This window comes from Corapipo altera, unplaced genomic scaffold (assembly GCF_003945725.1).
Source record: "Corapipo altera isolate COAL_440 unplaced genomic scaffold, ASM394572v1 1, whole genome shotgun sequence".
NCBI lineage: Eukaryota > Metazoa > Chordata > Aves > Passeriformes > Pipridae > Corapipo > Corapipo altera.
This window is the reverse complement of record NW_020884873.1, coordinates 12,667,669-12,688,077: the sequence shown is the minus strand read 5'-3', so window position 1 is coordinate 12,688,077 and position 20,409 is coordinate 12,667,669. Positions and strand designations below refer to the sequence as shown.

At 36.0% G+C, this 20,409-nt stretch overlaps 1 protein-coding gene across 1 annotated transcript in view; it reads left to right on the top strand.

Moving 5' to 3' along the window:
* The window catches only part of SLC41A2 (solute carrier family 41 member 2), a 48,191-nt gene that overhangs the window by 19,992 nt on the left and 7,790 nt on the right, over window positions 1–20,409 (top strand). Inside the window, exons 7-10 of the mRNA XM_027665599.1 lie at window positions 4,246–4,393; window positions 4,986–5,065; window positions 15,740–15,871; window positions 16,842–16,990. Coding sequence (XP_027521400.1) covers window positions 4,246–4,393; window positions 4,986–5,065; window positions 15,740–15,871; window positions 16,842–16,990 — 509 coding nt within the window. The remainder of the gene's footprint in view (window positions 1–4,245; window positions 4,394–4,985; window positions 5,066–15,739; window positions 15,872–16,841; window positions 16,991–20,409) is intronic.

Here is a 20,409-nt window from a genome sequence, read left to right as displayed (position 1 = left end):
CTCCAGAGGGGAGGCCTTTGTTGACTGCTGACTACAGAGGGCAATGATCTAATCCAGCTTTATGCACAAATTCTGTCTGGCTTCTTCATGACAGCTTTTTTACTGTTCTCTTACTTTCCCACTAATGACTGTGAACAGGTGAATTACACATAAATAGTTCCAAACTAATTATTGTTATTAATGACTTTTACTTGAGTCTGCAGTTCTTCTGTTCTGCTAGTTATTTGCATGTTTATATACCCCCCTTGAAACTTTTTTCTCTGATTTCTAAGACCTGTAGTGTTGAAATCCTACTTTTTTAAAGGAAAGGAGGAGACCACTAACAAAGGTTCATAATCACAACGTCTACTAAAATGAATATATAGTTATTATTGGAAGCAAGCTCAGATGGTAACTTATGTAATAAAATACTGGATTGTCACAGAGGAGATGTGAGCTTGGAAAATGAGAATGAGTAACTCACAATTCTTTTTTCTTCCTGTTTCCTAATCTCCCCCATGAAGAAACAAAAAAATAAAAAAAAGTTTTCTCACAGGAGGAGAAGAGTGTTCAGAACCTTATTCAAAATTAAATCATTGCTGCAACTAACTAATTCCATAGAAACTAAAGTTTATTGTGCTTTAAAAGGCATAACAGTAGACAATTACAGTGTAGTATACTACAGGTCAAATATTGTTTTGTCTGTGGTTTGCTAGAGATGCTGATATCATCACGTATATTCTTTACAGCTGTGCTTATTGTTCAAGCCTTTTCCCATAAAAATTTGAGCTGTCCTGTGTAAGTAAGGCTTTAAAACTTTGTTACATGTACTGGTACTTTAATAGTAGTTACATTATATGTAACTACATAGTTATATGGGTTTTTTTTCCCAAGAAGTAGGTAATTACTAATAATATCTCAATTTCTCCTATACCATGCTTTTCTTTTTAATCTCTAAAACCTAAACAAAAAACAACACCAAGAAGAAGATGAGGAAAGAAACCTGGACATTTTTCTTCCTTTCACATATTTCCAGAAATTTACACCTCTGCTTACAGATGGACTAATGTGTCTCAGAGGAATAAAAAAAGAAGTGGGGCCAGTTTGAACTGATCCTTTGCTACTTTTACAGCTGTCATGACCACTCGAATTCTACTGTGCCACTGCAGTTGAAGAGCAGATCCTACACATGTAGGGGGAAGGATTAGTGCATTCAATTGTGTTTCTAACAGTTATTCCTAATTTTCTTTCTATAAGGTCTTCTGGAGATACTTGTCTTTTGGTGATGTATGAAATTATCTAGTTACTGCTAGAAGAACCTCTTCTGCTCTTTGTATTTTTTTTTCAATTTCTTTGTATTTCTTTCTTTTAGGAAACAGAGAGTCTTTCTAAAGTAAGATTATGCCACAAAGCCCTTGGAAATATGTTGTTTCCAAGATGTATGTATTTGAACTATGAAATAGTTACAAGGACTAAAAGTATGGAGTAACTTCTGCCCAGGAGAGGTTTATAAAGAGTTTATAAAGTTGTGAGTGGCAGGGAAGAGGCATTCAGAAAATGATTAAGCAGCAGGTTAAAGAAAGAAATTTTTTTTACATAATACAGAAGTGGGATGTGAAAGTTACTGCTGTGCTGTGTTAAGAGGACCAAAGTGATTTTAGAAAACTCTTTAGGTAAATTAATCAGAGAGGACAGATGCAGACAGAAACTTGAGTGATGAAATCCCTGATGCAAACAGCAACAGGAGCTGGCAGGGCACACTGAAAGAAGCAGCACTCAAAACCTGTCATTTTTCTTTTCTTCTCTCTATAACCTGAACTGTTGACCATAGTCAGACAAAGGATACTAGACTAGATGAGAACTTTGGTCTCCTGCAGTGCAGATATGTGTATGTTCTTTCTGTAGTTTCCCTGCTTTCTCAATGCTTGAATAAGAAGCCCAATGGGACTGTTATAAGGAAACCTACAGTTTATAGGTGAGTAATGAAGCTGGTGGGATTCACTTCTGACATGTATTCAGAATTAACTATTGTCCCCTATGGTTTGTTAGCCTAACTAATGATCTGAATGGTCTGAAACAAATGTTTAAGTTTATGGCTGCTCTCTGCATGGGACTAGGTGTTTTCAGACAATACTGGAAGGAGGGAAATGATTTGTGTACAAATTTTATGCACAGAGGTGTACAGAGTTAGTTTTGATGCAGTGCTTTATGGCATACCCACCAGAGGCAGGGGAAAGGACTGTAGCATTTTTACCTGTTCTAGGCCTGAATGAAACATCTTGTTTGGTCACTGTCATGTATGTAATTTCTTAAAGGTTCACCAGAGTGCTTTAAAAATAATGGCAAAGCTATCAAACACAGGGATTAAATAGTAGAAGGTTAGTGGTTCTTAGCAGCTTCCTAAACGGAGCCGTGTCTGTGCATCGTTGTTAAATAGCTGGGGGAAAGCACTAGAGGGCTCCCCAGGACCGTCGCCGTGTCCTGGCTCTTTTCCTCCAACAGAAGATGAGGAGTAGGAGCTGGAATAGGAACATCCATTATATTAAATTCGGAGGTCCCTGTTGACTGTCACTTGTCAGTAATGACCTGAAGACTTCGTTTAAAGCTTTCCTTTTTTTTTTTTCCCAGAATGTAGTTTAAATATATGCATTTGTTTCTCGTGCATGTTGGATCCAGGTTGAGAAGACAAATTGTGTAATTCACATTATTATTTTCAGGTTCCTATCAGTTGGTTTGAAGTAGTATATTTCCAGCTTACCTCTAATTTCTACCAGAGGCTGCATTATTTTCAGTGGCACTGCACTAAACAATATGTCACAGTATGTAACCTGTACAAGGATTAAAACATTAAACATCTGAGTTCTCTGAACTAGAACATTAATTTATATCACTGCTTACTAAAGGAATGAGGGCTTAAAGTAAACGAAGATCAGAACCTTGATTTTTCCTCTTCCCTCCTTCCTTTTTTAGTTTAACATCGCAGTCAGAAGTTCACTGAAGAGCTGAGTGCTTTTAGGTGTTTATCTTCTGTTGTGGGATAGTACAAATTCTGTAGCAGAGACAGGTTGAGTGAGATTCCTTTTACCATGTAAGCTACCTGCTATAAATCTGTCAAAAATGGAGTAAAGGGAGCCCTAAAAGAGAGATCATTTATTTCCTCTTCCCATTCTCCAGGTATTGTAAAATATATTTGCTACTTCTGTGAATTAAATATGAAGAGAAAGACAGCTACCCTTCCTTAAAAGATGCATCTCAAGGTTAATCTTTTTAGACTGCTATAGTAAGGTGTTCTGCAAGTGGAGTCTCCCATAGCTCACTTGTGACAGATTCTGTAAGATAATTCTAAATTATTAATTGCTTTTTTAGTTCTGTTTTTAATTCAGCTAGATAGACAGACAGTAGAATTTGAAGTCCTGGTAGGGACCAACTGCCTTGCCGTAATTTTTTTCATCATTTTTGCCTTAAAAAACCTGGGCAGGGTGAATTTCAGTTGACTAGTTTAAAACTTGTAAACAGATACCTTATTATAATGATAGTCTTTTACCCTTGTTCAGCTGCATTGGGAGGATTGGTGACCAATTTATTTATTTATTGTTCCTTCTTGTGTGTTATAACAGAGAATCCCAATAAGGTGCTAGTATGTTATCATAGCAGAAGGTCTTCTAAAAAATATTTTAAGCTCTGTCTGTGTCCTGTCCTTAAGAGATCCCTCATTGTTGAGAGCCACTGGTGGTTTTTGTTCTTTTCAAGGAGATACTTACAACAGTATTATGGCAATGGAGTAGGTTTTATAATCCATTTTATGTCCAACTCAATTTAAAGGACTTGTGTATAAAGCCTGTTATCTGTGCATTGGAAAGAAGGGGGTGTCCATATGCTATGAATTTGTGTATAAACAAAATGCATTTTCAGTATATTAAGTTTCTTTTTTTTTTAATATGAGTTACAAGGCAATGTTTTATATTCCACAGACTTATTACACTTTTATCATAAAGCATCATACAAAAATTCTCTTCAAAATTTCTTCTTTGTACAGATAGTTCTGTCCTTGAGGAGGTGGGAGACAACGATCACAGATGGCAGATTTAAATACGTTGTTCAGTGCAGTAGTTGACACTTTAGGTGCAGTAGTGATGAAGACTATTAAAATTCCCCAATTGTATGATATGGATTATTATTTATTTTAGAACTGTAATTTAGGAAAAATGTATAGGAATGTCTTGAAAGTAAAACAGGTTTGCTTTTTTTCCTTTATTATTATTTTAGAGACATATTCCTATGTATCTCCTTTGGTTGGTGCCTTTTTTTTGGTTCTGACTCCGATGGGGATTGTCATAGCTGCCAAACACCCAGCTACCAGAACTGTCCTCCATTCAGGATGGGAGCCTGTTATAACTGCCATGATTATAAGCAGGTAAGTCTATTTGTCTTGCTTCATAGAAGCATCTTAATAGTCATCCTGCATCTCTGTATATCTTACTTAACACCTGGTTGTACTTAGAAGAAACATTTAAGGAGCCTCTAGAATTTAGAGTGTGAATAAACTTTAATCTTCCCAAAATGAGGAAGTTACAAAGTTAAGTCACAGGTGGGAATGACTGGGGGAGCCAGCAGTAGCTGGGGACTAGTGATGGGTTGCTGTGTCTGTGATTGACAAGTGTACCCTATCAAATGAGGGAAATGGTGAGCTACTCATCTCCTGCAGCTTCCAGTCAAGACCGTGCACTGATCTGACAGATTATTTAATCCAATGACAGTTATAAATCTGAAAAGTAGAGTGGCTGATACTCTGTGATCTTTGTTATGTGAGAAGTCAATTTTAATAAATAACTAACTACAGCCATGGTACCCTGTAGCTCAGTATGAGGTAATGGCGCAGGGGAAAGGTGAATTGAGATGAAAATTGTGTCTTGAAGACGTTCTAAGACAGATTGCTCTGAAAAGGTTTTAAATACTAATTAATGGTCCTGCTTGCCTTATTCTAAATATTGTACTTTGTTTTTCAGTATTGGTGGCCTTATTCTGGACACAACTGTATCTGATCCTAACTTAGTTGGAATTGTTGTTTATACCCCAGTAATTAATGGTAAGACTCTGACAACATTATTTGCTGCTCTACATCAATTGATATACCTTGGTTTGAGAAACATCTATTACAGTAAATTTCTCTTGTGCTAATTAATATCTGGTATATTAATTTCAAGTTTTGATTTTGATGTCAACAGCTGTGTATTTGAACACCTGAGAAGTACTTCCTATTTTTACTACAACCATTAAAGCATGATAGAGAATGTGAGAAGTAGAAATCTAAAATAGGGCTTAAGAAACTGAAAGTGGAAATATTAAAGTAACATATTCAAATATTAAATTATCAAATATTATATTGAAGCAATTATGGCTGTGGAATATGTATATAAAATTTTATCTCAAGGGATTTTCTTCTGAATATCCAAGGACAAATTTTCAAAAGGGTAGTTTGCTATTAATATGTAATGTATATAGATATAAGAACTAACAAGGATGCTACAGGCAAGTAAATAAATTTCTCAAGAAAAATGTGTGTTGTTTCCAATGCCTGGCAGGTACTTTGCAGGTGTGTAAGAATGCATTTGTGAAAATTTGGTCCTTGAATTAAGTGTTCTATCTTCTAAAAATAAGAACAAGGCAAATTTTATGAGAACAATTGATATCTTATACTGATGCAGTTTGAAAATGCTTTTCTTTCCTACTACAGTAGGACAGGGTTGATACCTATTTAGTTTACAATAATTATAAACACCAGATCTGTTCCCAGTCTATTGCTGCCTAGCTGTTCTTTCTCCTTTTTGTATTTCTTCATTTGATTTCTTGCATTAGTTTGCACTTTTATGTAGTGTTCATTTTAAAACCATTTTGTCTGTTACCAAGATGCTGCTGTTTTGACTTAAGCTGGCCCTTGCAAATTCCTTTAGTGCATGTTCTATTCTGTTTTCTAAGCTATGAATTAAATGAATTATGGCCACTTGTTTTCCACCTTGATAACAAGATGTTAATAGGGTCACTGAATTTTAGTTTTGAACCACATTGGCCTGATATAATTAATTTTCCAGACATTATTAATGGAAATGTAATGTTGGATAGCACCTAAACATTTTGATAAGCTTGACTGTGGCTGACAGTTAATATATCTATTGCTGGAACCATGAGGCAAGCTGTTCAGTTAGTGGGAGAAATCGTATTGTTTTGACAGAAGCCTGTTCTTGGCAAATTCATGTTAGCTCATGTTTTACAGCTTTCATATCTTCTAGATGCTTCTAAATTATCTTTTTAATAATTTGTTCTAGTTCTCATGTAGGAACTTAAATTTCACTGATATACAGGGTCTCTGTATCATCCTTTTTGATCCTCTTTAAAGATATATTTTCTGTTTTCTCCATTACAGCCCTCAGGTATTCTCTAACCTCCAAGATAATGAATTTGCAAAAATGATCACTAATAATTCATGAATTGTTCATATAGCTCTCTAAGGACTAAATTTAACTTACCCCCCAGGCCCTAGTACACATCAGTTTGTGATCAGGTATTATCATTTTTATGAAGGCAGTGGACTGAGTATTTCAGTCTTCAGTAGAGCATGTTGCTTGCTCTTCTTTCTCATTAAGGTCCTTTATTTTCTTTCTTCTTGCTTTTAACATGAAACATTTCTGTGTTGCCACTCTTGTTCCTTGCTAACTGTAAATTAATTCTTACACTTAAGCCTTTATGTTTCCTTGCCTATGCCTTGCCTTTGTATTAAATCAAAATTGCAAGTACTTGCACCTAACTTTTGTATGTTTCCATTTTGATTTCCAGGTACCTGAAAGGCAGGGCAGACATTTTTCTGCTTTACATCTTTACATCTTCTTACAGTAGTCCTTTTTCAGTAACGCCCTGCATTTACCTCCTAAGAGGATTGGTTTTTCTTTTTAGGCAGGTCTACCCAAGCCAGTACTCTTACCATTGGTCCTGCTTTCCCTCATGACATACCTTGATAACAAAAGCCAACAACTCTTTCCACATGGGCTTCTTTTTGTACTCCAGTACAGTACCAAAATAATTCTGGATTTTCTCTATAGATCCCCTTATTCTAGACTTGTTACCTACAATGGATACAGGTCTCATGGACACATGCCTTTCTCAAGGCCTCCTGTACTTTCCAAATGTTGCAGTAATGATGGTCTTTTGCCCTGCAGCAATTAAGGACTACTCTTGTCAGTGGAATTAGGCATCCTATTGGCTTGCCTGTCTATTTACATTTTACCTTTTTGTCATTTTTGGCTAATGACTGGACTTAAGCAAATAATTTTAATTACTAAGAATGACAGCTCACTATTAACATACCTCTAGAGGAAAGAGTAAATATACTGCTTTATTTCTTGTTTTCTTTCATATCTTTTCTTTCATAAATTTATCGACAGAATTAAGGCAACACACATACATTCTTTTGAATTGTCTTTATAGGAAAAGAACTTGCCAAAAGCTGTATAGCCCTGGATGTTGAGCTGATAGGTCAAAAGATCTTTGAAGAATTAGGCATATGGATGAGAGGGAAAGCTGGGGCAGGCAGGGAGACAAAGAATCTTTCCAGGAGACATGCTTGACTCAGAATTCTAAGTTAGAGGCATTTCTATTGGAAAATATAGAGAAAATATGTTCTGTGTAGAGGATGCAGAATGGGCCTGGTTTATGGTACATCTCCTGGAAAAGGAAATTGTAGGTAGGTGATTTTTTTGGTTGTTGTTAGATTGGCCTCTCCTGGGTTTCATAATTTTACTGACACCTTTTGATATTGCTGGTCAGTACAGTGTAGTAAACTGGGGTTTAGGAAGTCTTTCAGTTAAAAAAGCAGGTCTATTGACACTCATTTACTGGCATAAAAGGTGTGTTAAGTCACTTAACAGATGGCTTTTTAAATATTACTGTTGCAGAAAGTTTTCTTTAGCAGTGCTTTTCTGGCCTTAGAATTGTCATTGTAAGCCTGAGTAGTGACAGGAGCTGAGGGTTTATAAGATACCTGTTTTTTTTCCTTTTTTTCTTAATGTTTGTTACTCCTATGACACAGAGAACCTAAAAAAAACCCCAAAAAACAACAGGGAAACCCGAAAGAAACATTGTATCGTACTGAGATTGTGTCCAGCCAAAATTTGATGACAGTGTAAATTTGTCCAGGATTTCAAAGTGTCACTACTTATTTCAGTGCCAGTTTCCATATCTCAAAAACCTGAATAGTACATACTACAGAGTTGTCAGTTGTTAGGCTTGCCTTGTGCACCATTAAGCAGCCTTTGGCTGGGTCGTGTCTCGATGGTTTGTGTATTCTTAGATGTAAGACAAGTTACTTTCATCATGTGTTACAGTGTGGAGCCATTAAATCTTTCAGTTTAGGAAATATTGGTCTGGAATTTGAGCAACCTCAGAGGTTCCTACCCCTATTAACAATAAATACAAATATTTTCCCAAAATATTAACATACTTGTTAAGCAGGCAGGCATGCTTAATGGTCCGATTTACTGCTGGTGGCCTGAAGTATTTCACAGCCACTTTTCCATTTTTCCACTTTTAAAAGCATTTATTGAGATGAATAATTATTTTTTTATTCTATGGTTGACTGGGTTAAATTGTACCTCTGCTTATTAAAAATAAATAAATCACTTTATTGTTTTAGCCACTGTGGCACTTACAAACTACTTGATACTTAGATGTCTGTTTGACGTACTGAAGTTCTGAATAAAATAGCTAAGCCCAAGCATGGCTGGGCTTCAGCCTAGATACTCCAATTGATCATTGTGTTTTCTAATGGATGAAGTGGTTAAAAATTGCAAATCCTCTTACAGCATCACAGTGTGTTGAATTTGACTCAGGAATTGCAATTTGCAAGAAACTGAGTTCCTTTGGCACAGAAAAAAGATAATACCTTAAAAAATTATATGCTTCTGAATATGCAACAGAAATGAACTAAGTGCAGTTACTGGATAGAGCCACTTTCCTCTCAGTTTTCATTGTGTGCTTAGACAAAACATTGTGAGATATCTTCTAAGTATTTGCATTTCATGAGTTACTGCGTAATAACCAACATATCAGGAGACTTCACCCTATTTTTATGCGTCTTGAAGAATGGAGGTTCTGCAAATTAATTTTGAAAACACTTGAAAATTGGAAATATTTTATATCAAGAAACTTGCCTTTGCAGGTGGTTCAGAGCAATACTCTCAGAGCAACACAAACCAATTTTAGTATTTCTTGCTCTTTGGCTGTACGCATTTTAAAATTATTTGCTGTCTGGTGGAAAGAAATGTAGATCAAAGAATATGAGAAAAATATATGAGAAAATTTAACACAAAACTTAAAGAGTATCAGTTGTCTAGGAGATGAAAATTAAGCTTATGTAAGGGTAAATTGAATGACAGGCTTTCAGGTTTTTTGGAGAGATTTTGCTGTAAATTGTTTTGGAGAATAGGGAAAGAATATACCCAGAAACCATTCCTCCTCAAGAAATAAAATGAATTTTTAATAGCTATGCATTTTAATCTCTTTTAGGGTAGTTATACTTTGAGTTTTCCCACAACAGAGTAGTGCTTTGATTAGAATATAACAATTGTCTCAGACAATTGAGCATCCAAAGTTTGTCTCTGTAAATTACAAGGGAAAACATTAATGTACCTGTATGGCAGTAGAGCAATTTGACTGAGCAGCAAAATAGTTTTTCTACATCCTGAATTAGAAAAAATGTGTCAGTCTCAGAAGGCACCTATGCTTTACAAGAACTATTCAGTCTTTATTTTGGCGTGAATAAGGAGGAGGGCTTTGATTTTTGACATTTACTTCTGACACATTATTGGGTGATAGTTTCACTAATTTTTATTTCCTAACCTGCATGTGTAAACCTACATATTCAGTACTATTATAGACGTGTACTCTTTCTTGGAAGTCTTACTTGTAAATTTTTTAGAAGATCTCAGTAATCATTAGTTTTCACAACACAGTTATATCCAGTTATATTTTCATTTTTTGACTGTGGAAGAACAATTTTTTTATTAGGGATAGGAAATAACTGATTTATGAGTCAAATCAATCATAAAATGTAATACTTTGCCTATATAATGTTGTCTTAAAGACTTATCTTAATAAACACCCGTATAGGAAAAGTTAATATTTTCCATCTATTTTCCCCTAAACATTTTCAAGTATTAAAAGAAATGCTACAAAGTAAAACAACATAAATAGGTATCTATTTAAGGTAGATTTCTAATCTAAGTATTTCACTTGCATAAAACATGATTTTTTGAAGTTAATGCTAGAGTCAGGGTAAAAACTCATCTTGTTTTTTCTGAAAGCTAATATGATTATTCAAAAATTTAGAGTTGTGGTCACCATTGTAACTGAGATTCTTTTGGTTCCTTTTTGTTTCATTTTTATGATGCCAATGATGAACTCCAAAAAAGACTAATTGGCCAAACTGACTGTCTTGAACTATGGATTGTGTTCAGGAGTGTGCAAAAGTGAAAATCTTCTTGCCTTCCTTCTCTTGATAGATTTACAAGAAAAATTAATTTGAGGATTATGTTGGCCTAATTCTCTCCTTATGTAGATATTAATTGATTTTAGTCCCATTGCAGAGACAGCGTTATAGGTGCTTGGGAACAACATGGTGTTCTGTTACTGATTAATCTCTCTCTATAGAACTGGAGTTCTAGAAATCTTTAGTCTTAATGATTTGGTTTGTCTGTTCTTACACAGTTATTTGGGTGCCCCATCATGCAACTGTTTATAGTGTTGTGAATATTGGTCATTAAAGCTGAGTATGTTTGCTGAAGCACAGTTGGGAGGAAGAGGTGGATTTATTTACTTCTTTCTAAAATCACGGAAGTATTTATGTTGGAGAACTTTTGAGATCTAGTCCAATGCTCTGCTTGAGCAGGGTCCAACAGAGCAGGTTGTCTAATACTGTGTCCAGTAGGGTTCTGAATATCCCAGTAGATGAGACTCCACAATCCCTCTGGGCAGCCTGTTCCAGCGTTTGACCACCTTCATCATAAAAAATCGAAAAAGGGTTTTTTTGTGTTCAGATGGAATATTCTGTGTTTCAGATTTTTTTATTGCCTTTTGTCCTGTTGGTGGGTACTAGTGAGAAGAGTCTGGCTCCCTTGCCTTCATCCCTCATCTCAAGTATCTATACACATTCATAAGGTCGTCCTGATGAGCCTTCTGCAGACTGAACAGTCACAGGTCTCTACCTCTCCTCATATATAAGAGGCTTCAGTCCCTGTGAGCCTGTGTTGGACTCACTCCAACACAACTCAGAATGGGCAACTCAGAAATGGGCATGGTACTGCAGTTGTGGCCTCACCAGTGCAGAGTACAGGGCAAGCATTACCTCTTTTGGCATGCTGGAGATGCTTTTCCTAATGCAGCCCAGGATGCTGTTGACCTTTGCCATGAAGGTGGATTGCTGTGTCATGATCAACTTCTTGTTCTTCAGTACCCCCACGCCCTTCTCTGCAGATCTGCTTTCCAGCCTGTACTGGTGCATGGGGTTATTCCTACCCAGATGGAGGATTTTACATTTCCTTTTGTTGAATTTAATGAGATTTCTCTTGATCCAACTCTCAAGCCTATGCAGTTCTTTCTGAATGGCAGTACAACCCTCTGGTTTATCAATTACTCCTCCAAGTATTCCCTGGAAAAGTGTTTATCAAAACATACAGTATAATTTCTGAGGTAAAAAACCAGCCCATTGTGTTACTGGGAGCAGTGAATGATCTCAGACTTATCTGTGTCATCAATACCCCTCAGGTTCCCTTAACTTCTGGGTTGTTTTTACCTGTACTGAGGGTTATGAGATATGGATTTGCTTTGAAGTATTTTTTAAGATGCATTGATATAAAGTACTTTTAATGTGGTTTTCCAAATAGCATGGTTACTTCTATTATTAGAAAAAAGTCCTTTTTCCAGATGATGATTAATAGAATCACACCCGTAGGCCTGTTTGCAAATACGTGACATGGTTTTGGCTCTGCTTTGAGTATGGTTTTTGTGCTTGTTAGACAAAAGAGCTGGGATAACAATTTTCAGAAGAAACATTCCTGCTTAGCCCTTAACTGCCTTGATAAAATGATGAGGTTTTCAATTTGCTTTTAAGGCTGTAAGTCAGCGTGACATTCTTCGCACTTTAGTAGACAGCGACTCTTCTACTTATTGACAAAGTAGCACTTTCATATTGAAGTTAAACACATTTGCTGTTCTGAGAGGAATGAAGTAACAGTTGCTGGATTTTACTTTTGAAATAAATTGTTTTCCCGTGTTATGGTTCTTACAAGAGTGAAAAGAAGCTAATGAAGTTAGTCTTTCCGAATTTAGTATTTATTATGATGACTGCAATAGGAGAACAAATTTCTGGATTAATTAGTGTTCGTGGAAACAGTCCTTATATATGTCTACAGAGATTTAACAATATGAGCAGCTACTGAGCACGTGACCATTTTATGCATTCAGAAGATGCTGAGAAGTTATCAGGTCTGTGTATTGACATCTTGTCAACCTACACGGTTTTATCTGTGTTCTGTTTCTTGCAGGGATCTGATTAATCTGGTATAGCTGAGATGGTAACTTCACATGCACAGTAGCTGCTGTTACCAAACAAACTGAGTCTCTCTGTACATATCAAAGTGATTCATTCAATGCAAGCACAGCTTCATTCTCTCCATTTTCCCTCTGCTTTCCACAGCCTTTTCTGTGTCGCTGAGCTATTGGCTGAGCAGGAGGCATCATGCCTAGCTCCAAGCTAGGTGCTGACTGGCCAGCTGGCACACTTATGCCCTTAACTGTACAACTCATATTACTGCCTTTGTCTCACTGAGGGCATGGGTTTGAATCTTTCCCTTTATGTACCTAGCCACTGTTTTCTTTTTTGGTAGCTTCTTTAGCCATACTTGGAGGTAGTTAGCATCTCTATCCTTGTGTCAGACATGGCTGAATTCGGCCCAAAGGTTTAAAAATAATTCGGAGAATTGGTAGTGAATAGGCAGAACTAAAAGACAGTGTCACTGCTGCTGCCCATCACAGTACGTTGTCAGCTGGTTGAGAGTGGATGTATGGATTCTAAAAGCGCTTACACTTCACTACACCTGCCTGTCTTCTATGAGTTAAAATGATACCACTAATGCTAAATTATTGAGACTCAGACAAATGCAATTTAAAATAATTTTGCTTAACATACAAATATTGCATTTTCATTTAGCTAAAATAGATTGTATATGTTCAACTTAGCTGAGTAATTGGTTACTCTTGAAATCACACTCCACACTGGATGTTTTGGTTGGCATGTCAGCTTCCTTTGCAGAGCAGATATCACTGCCTTTTACTGGTGTTCCATGGCTGACCAGCTTGTTTTAGAATCGCATTTAAGTCTTTTCAGTATTTTCCTGTTAGCTACGTGAGCAATAGGGCTTGGGGCATACTTTCTCTGAATGGTGGTTGTAAAAGTGAAAAGATTTGTGATTAATAGTTGTCCATCAAAGGATTGACAACCAATCTTACACCTTCTTTCACAGACTTGTCCATGTCTCTGTTGTCCAGACAGTTTTTTTAAGCACCATTTCAAGTGGTCAAATTTCCGTTTTCCTTAATTCTTTTATTTCACTCAGTTTCCCTTGTTATTGACTAGGCAAAAACATCCAGATCGTCTGTCATATCTCCGAGTGTCTGAATTCGTTGAAGGAAATAATTATCAGTCACAAGAGGAAATTACATACATCCTAGGAAATACTTAAAATCTAGGGGGTTTGTGCCCACGTGTTTTGCAAAACATCCCTATTTACGTCCATCTTTTATTTGATTTTGTAGTGTTATAAGAGATATAGTGAAGAGTAGTTTACTATTTTTTAATATTGTTTTGAATATATCAGTTATTGCAGTTGTTAACCTGCTTGTAATAACCCAGATTGCCTTTATGTTCTCTTTTTTAGCAGAAATTGTTTCATATTTTGCAGTCATATGGCACCATCCCCAGCTTTGTAGCTCTATTAGGAAGCAGTTTTATATAACAGCTTTTTTATGATTCAGTCACAGAAATTATCTGATCCCCATCCAAATGTGATGCATTGGTACTTAATTTTATTTTTGTCTCTCTTTCTGTATCTTATTCTCATTACTCAGAAATCTCTAATTTATTATTCTTGATGAAAGAACAGATTTTGGGCCCTACTTAGATTGGTTTTAATCCGTTTAAACCTCTTTTGTAGTTTAGATAAATCCCTTATTTTACTACTTTTTCTGAAAAAAAAAGCTCCTGTTATTTTAATTTTCTTTGCAAACTCTGACACAACCTTTTGGTAGTTCATATCTTGCCCCTCTATCTCGTGACTGGGAACATGCATGTCCTGATTTGTATCTGAAGCTTGTTACTTAAAAGATCTACTTCCGTGTTAGGTTCAGTCATTTACTGTCTTTAAGCAGTGGTGAGGCAGAAGTTCTTTGAGTTCTCAGTATTAGATCCCTGTGCTAACCACTCCATAGTCACCAAAAGAATTTGAGAAATAGCATCTTCTGATCACCACAGGTATTTGTTCTGCACCCAAAGCCCTAAACATCAGATAAACAAATTAATTCAACTATGATAAACAGGAGCTTTCTCCTTCTGAAGCAGGGTCAGAATCTGCATTACTTCTGCTTCTTCTCAGAGCAGCCCATTGCTGTGTAGAGCATCTGAAGGGGGGGAAAGAAACAGCATGTACTTGATATGCAAGTAGACAACTCAAATATAATAACTAAGAGGTTTTTATGCTCTTGCTTCTTGCCACTGCATTCTACAATGTAGATATAAAAGCTTGGTTTAGTTTTGTATTCACTGAAGTAAAAATTCATAGAACATAAACCAGCCCATATTGGAAGGAACCTTGAAATGTCATCTGGTCCAACCTTTTGTGGGAAAGGAGCCTAGATGAGATTATCTAGCTCCCCGTACAGTCACATCTTGAAAACCCCCAATGAAGGGACTCCACCATGTCCCTGGGGTGGTTGTTCCAGTGAATGACTGTTTTAACTATAAGAAATTTCTTTCTTATATTGTGACAAAAGCTCTTCTTATGCAACTTGAGCGTGTTGCCCCTTATAAAAAAGAAAGCAGAATCTCCATCACTACCATTGTCTTAAAAATCATCTATTCAGACACATATCTTGTTCTTTCAACCTGAATTATGAGTGACAGAAGACTCTAGTTAGTCCTGCTCTGTGTCAAAGGGGAATGAATATATTAACTCTTGAAGTAATTTCAAGTCCTGTGATTCTGTGTGTGAAATCTGCTTTTATGTTGGTGGTAGTGAGTGCATCTGCTTTCATTACTTATATCTGCCAGGTAATCCAGCAGGGGCACAACTGTGCAGTACTTCTGCTGTTCCAAGAGGGATTTCCAAAAAAGGAGCAATAAAAGGGAGTTTCACCTATGAGAAAGCATAAGATTGAACCTTTTGGAAGGTTTGGAATTTTTTGCACTTGCAGTGATTCAAAACTGATCTCCAAATATCCAGTGATACATCAAACTGTAGCCCAAGTTTTCTGACTTGTTTTAATGCTTGATGTTTGCCTGTCTGTAGCTAATATACATTCTAAAGATATTTCTCATTTTGACTTTTGTACATAGGGTACTGTGGTAAACATAGAGGGATTTGGTAAATTTGCAAAAATATTGCCTGCTAGAGGAAAAAAATAGTTGAAAACTTTTCATTTGTTACCTTTTGCATTTCAGGTATTGGTGGTAATCTAGTAGCTATTCAAGCTAGCAGAATTTCTACCTACCTCCATTTACACAGCATTCCTGGAGAGCTGCCAGAAGAAGCCAAGGGTTGCTATTACCCATGCAGAACATATTATGGTACAGGTATGGATTAGTCAGTTAAAACTACTGTCTCTTGTCTCCTCTTTACCCCTGTGTGCCAGGCTGTACCACCAGTGAGGAACGGCAATGGACTGAACTGGCTGTGTGCAGTTCAAAGGCAGCAGAGGCTTGGCAGTTTCCTTTCTCTGCAGCTGTTTGCCTGTGAGAATCTCAAGGAATTCCTGGAGGAGGCAAAGAGTAGAGAGGAACACAGAGCAGGGTGTAACCCTGGCAAAGCTTGAAGATAAGGGCTGATGAGGCAGGATGCCACTCGAAAAGATTTCAACCTTCGTCTGTCCTAAGCTTGTCTACCTGCTCCTAACTTTTGTCATTTACCCCTAGAAGTTCAAACCAATTTCCTGTCAGGACTGAGCTTTATAACTAACATTATTACTAAGCCAAATCCCTGATTTCCATTTCCAATTTCCCATTTTCTTTCTAGATTCTTGCTTCACAGCTTATTCCTCCCCTGTATTTCCACTTTCGTAATGATGTAGTAACTGTGGTGAAATGTGATGTGTCAACACCATGTATTACACTTTCATGTTTATTAAATTAATTGGAACAGATCTGAAAGTGGTAAATGGGGGATTACTTTTTAGAAAAATATGGTACTTTAAAGATTGTCTTGAATATGGAGTCCAAAAGATTGTCTTTCCTAGAAAGATTTAGGAGGTCTCTGCAGCTCCAAAACTGTAGATGGTATTACGTGAGCACAGAATGAAGGCAGACAGTTTACACCCTCTTCTGGAAGAGCTCTGCTTACCTTTTCTGATAGACCCTAGAGTTGTCTTTTTCTCCCACTGTGAAATTCCTCAAGGAGTCTTTTAGTGGAAAATAATGCCTGCTGTTCCATAGTTCCATAGTGAATGCTGTGGAATTCCAAAACCATTTCCTTTTTATATTAAAAAGAATAAAAATCTGCTATAGTAATTGAAGACTTTAACCAAGTTTTGTATTTTTTTTATTGTAGAGGTAAATAACAAATCAGCCCAAGTTCTGCTTCTTTTGGTGATTCCTGGACACCTGATTTTCTTGTACACTATCCACTTAATGAAGAGCGGACATACTTCCTTGACCCCTATCTTTATAGCAGTATATTTGTTTGCAGCCCTTCTACAGGTAAGAACAACTTGCAAATGCATGTATAAAGTCAAGTGCTTGAAGAAAACCATGCTTTTTTTGATATCTAAAATCTCTTGAATGAGATACAAGGAGATATGGGTTAATACAGGCTTTCAGCACAGCTCTGAGGTAACTAATTATCTCCACAGCGTGCACAGGTGTATCTGTATTGTGAGTGCTTTCCAGAAGACACTTGACTGCATTTTTTCCCAGTCATGCATCTTTCACATTGTTCTTGGAACCATTGCATCTGAACTCCCTGTCATTTTAATCAGCCAGAAGGGAAATAGAAAGAAGGAATGGTAGCATTTATGAATAATGAATATATCGAGGAAAACTCTCAAAGTAATCTCCTAAAGTGGTTCGTGTTACTGTTTTAGTTAATGTAGTCCAGTGGATAAGAATGTTACAGCTTCCTTGTTGTGTTCTTAATATTTATTAAAGTTTAAATTAGTCTGACAGCGAACACCATACAAGAAATTTTAATTGCGTTTATTGTCAAACTTTGTTACATTATTTTGGCTGGTCTTACCTGGTGGTATGTTCATACCCAGCAAGGGCAGTTATTGAAAGATGCCTTTTGAAATAGCAATGTCTCAAGGTGAAATAATTTCACTTTGAGAAATCTTTAATACAAAATTAAATCTTTTTATTAACGGCACAGCACGTTTTTAGCTATAACATGGCTGAATTAACTATAATATTTCATTGCACCTTAAAACCAAAAATTGACTGTTCACATTACACAGTTAAAGTGTAGTTGAAATATCTGTAATTTAAATATATCTACTGCTTCTAAAAACATGACCACTTTAGTTTTAAAATACAAACAATATTATCAGCAGTGAATGCTTAATAAAATTATGATTTTTAATGTTCTGAATTTCTCTCTGTTTATCATACTGCTATTTCAATAAGGACAGGTTTCAAAAACTGTTACCATTTCACATGAGAATTGTATATCTTTTTGGTAGAACAACACTGGTAACATTCCAACCTTTGAAAATGAGTGTCATACTAAAAAGATATATATTACTTTTCATTTTCCTCTTACATAATATTCCTAGTTTCCAGCCTTATTGCTCCTTTTATAATGTGTTTTCCTGAGGAAATGCTGCTATTCCTTCACTCTAGCTGTTCTGTCTGTCTGTCCTTTCTGAGAACTTTTGAATCCTTTGCTCCATTTCAGTCAAGTTTATCTAAATCAAGCTGTCTTGGTGGTAATAGGTTCCTGTAATCTTGAAAACAGGTTGGGGCAAGAGTCCCTGTAAATGCCTCTGCTGAAGGTAAGCAGTACTGAATGCAGTGTGATTTCAACCATTATTAAACTTTACACATATCACATGGGAATCAAACTGAATTCATAAATCTAGTCCTCCTGCTCACAGAACTGCAATCATAACATATTTAGGGACACAAATCTTTCATTCAGCAGCAAGGGGTACGGTAAAACTTGAGAAATGCAGAAGCTCACCTGAAAACCAGTCTAAGACATTATGACAGGACTTTCAGATCACACAGTAATTCAGACCTAGCATCAGGATATATAGACATGTAAAGTTGCTTTTTCATAAATTCATTATATGATTAGAATATTCAGTTTTGCAGCCAAGCATCTCCATTGCAGTACATAAGGCCACACTTGATTGTATTGATTTTTCACTCATAAAACAGATATACAGCTTTTTTCTTTTTTTCCCTGCTCCCTTTTATAGATGATTTTTTGTTCTTTATCTTCAGTCTTTAGCCATAACAGGTGTTTTGAGATGTATTTACTCGGAAACCGAATAACAGTGTTGCGCATTATAACTTCTCATGGGTCTTGATGTATTTACAGTTTGAAACCCCATGGTTTTAAAGACCTTCTGAAAATATTTAATAGATTCCTTTTCTCATTTTAGTTTTTCTGGTGTTTTTCTAGTAGTGATTATTGTAGTATTGCATACCTCTAATTAGAGCAGATTCAAAAATTTTGGACAGATAATTCTTGCTTTAATTCTTAAATCTTCAGCATGTTTGATTTACCTGTCAGTCTGAGGTGCTTCCATACTGTAGTTGGTTGCTTTTAAGTTTCTCCTTTCTCAGGGAGAACACTTCAATATTTGTACTCATTCCTCTTCCCTTTTTCAGTGACTTCATCTATGCACCTGGATATAGTAAAGAACAGTTTCCAAGCTGCCATTTCTTTTGGCATAATCTGACATCTACTGATCTCATTTTTCCAGAATTCTTTTATATTTTTGTCCTCCCAATGAGAGCTTTCCCAGTTCTGCTGTAAAACTGAAAAACCTCACAGCTAATTGTCTCAATAAACGACAAACCAACTCCATTGTCAGTCTTTTGATCAGTGAGAGATCTGCATTCTAGGCCTGTTTTATAGTATATTGGGCTTTGTATTTATATTCACTTTGCATGGAAGGCATATGAAAATGGATGTCAAAAATTGCAATCCTGCTTGCAAGCTGTATCTTTTACGTTTGAGGTGGTAGATGATAATTTAATAGAATACAGTGATTCCCAAAGGTAAGAGTTAATTATTGTCATTCTTGTGTTTGAGGAAGTTTAATATGACTACTTTGACCTTTGCAATTCCTTACTTATATTGAGCTGGGGGGCAGAAAGGGGAGATTTATATCTTTCTCACTATGTTAAGAAAATAATGCTAAATTAAAAAATAACAGCAGCAATGAAATGGATTTTCTATCTTTAAAATTCAAGTGACTGTTGTAAGATGTAAAATTATTTAATGACATATCTTACTGTGGACTGAAATAGATCATTAATTGACTTCAAGATCTGTTTATAATCTCTGACTGTCCAGCTCTGTGTTTGTTTAAAATGGAGAGAAAGGGGCTAGATAAATGGCAAAAGTAGAACTGGAATGTTAGAATAAATGGGAAAAAAATCAAGAAAATGTTAATGCAAAGACATATATTATTACTTTTATATTTTTCTCTTCTTCTCTCAGTTTATGCTATTCCACATTATCTCTACAGTAAAATTATACATACATATGAATTCTATTTGGCATTTTAACATGACTTTTTCAGATTGTCTGTAAACTTCAATATTCATTCAAAAGTGATAAAATGGAATTAATTTCCATTGAAAGTTCTATGCAGTACTGTTGGAGTTCCAGTCAGAGAGTTAACTTCATTTTCATCCAAATCTGATACTTTCATTTTGTTTTTTCACCATCCACACCTACCAGCTCCTTTCATCTCTTCTCCCTACCTGTTCTGAGATATCTGTAGATATTTTCTCCACAGCGTGCCATTTAATTGAAATATTTATGGAAAAAACATAACTAATATGACATGATGTACATTATCAATAGTGTAATTTAGTTACTATTGACTGAAAATATGCTATGTAGTAAAACAAAGTACATTTCACTGAATACACAGTTATTTCTA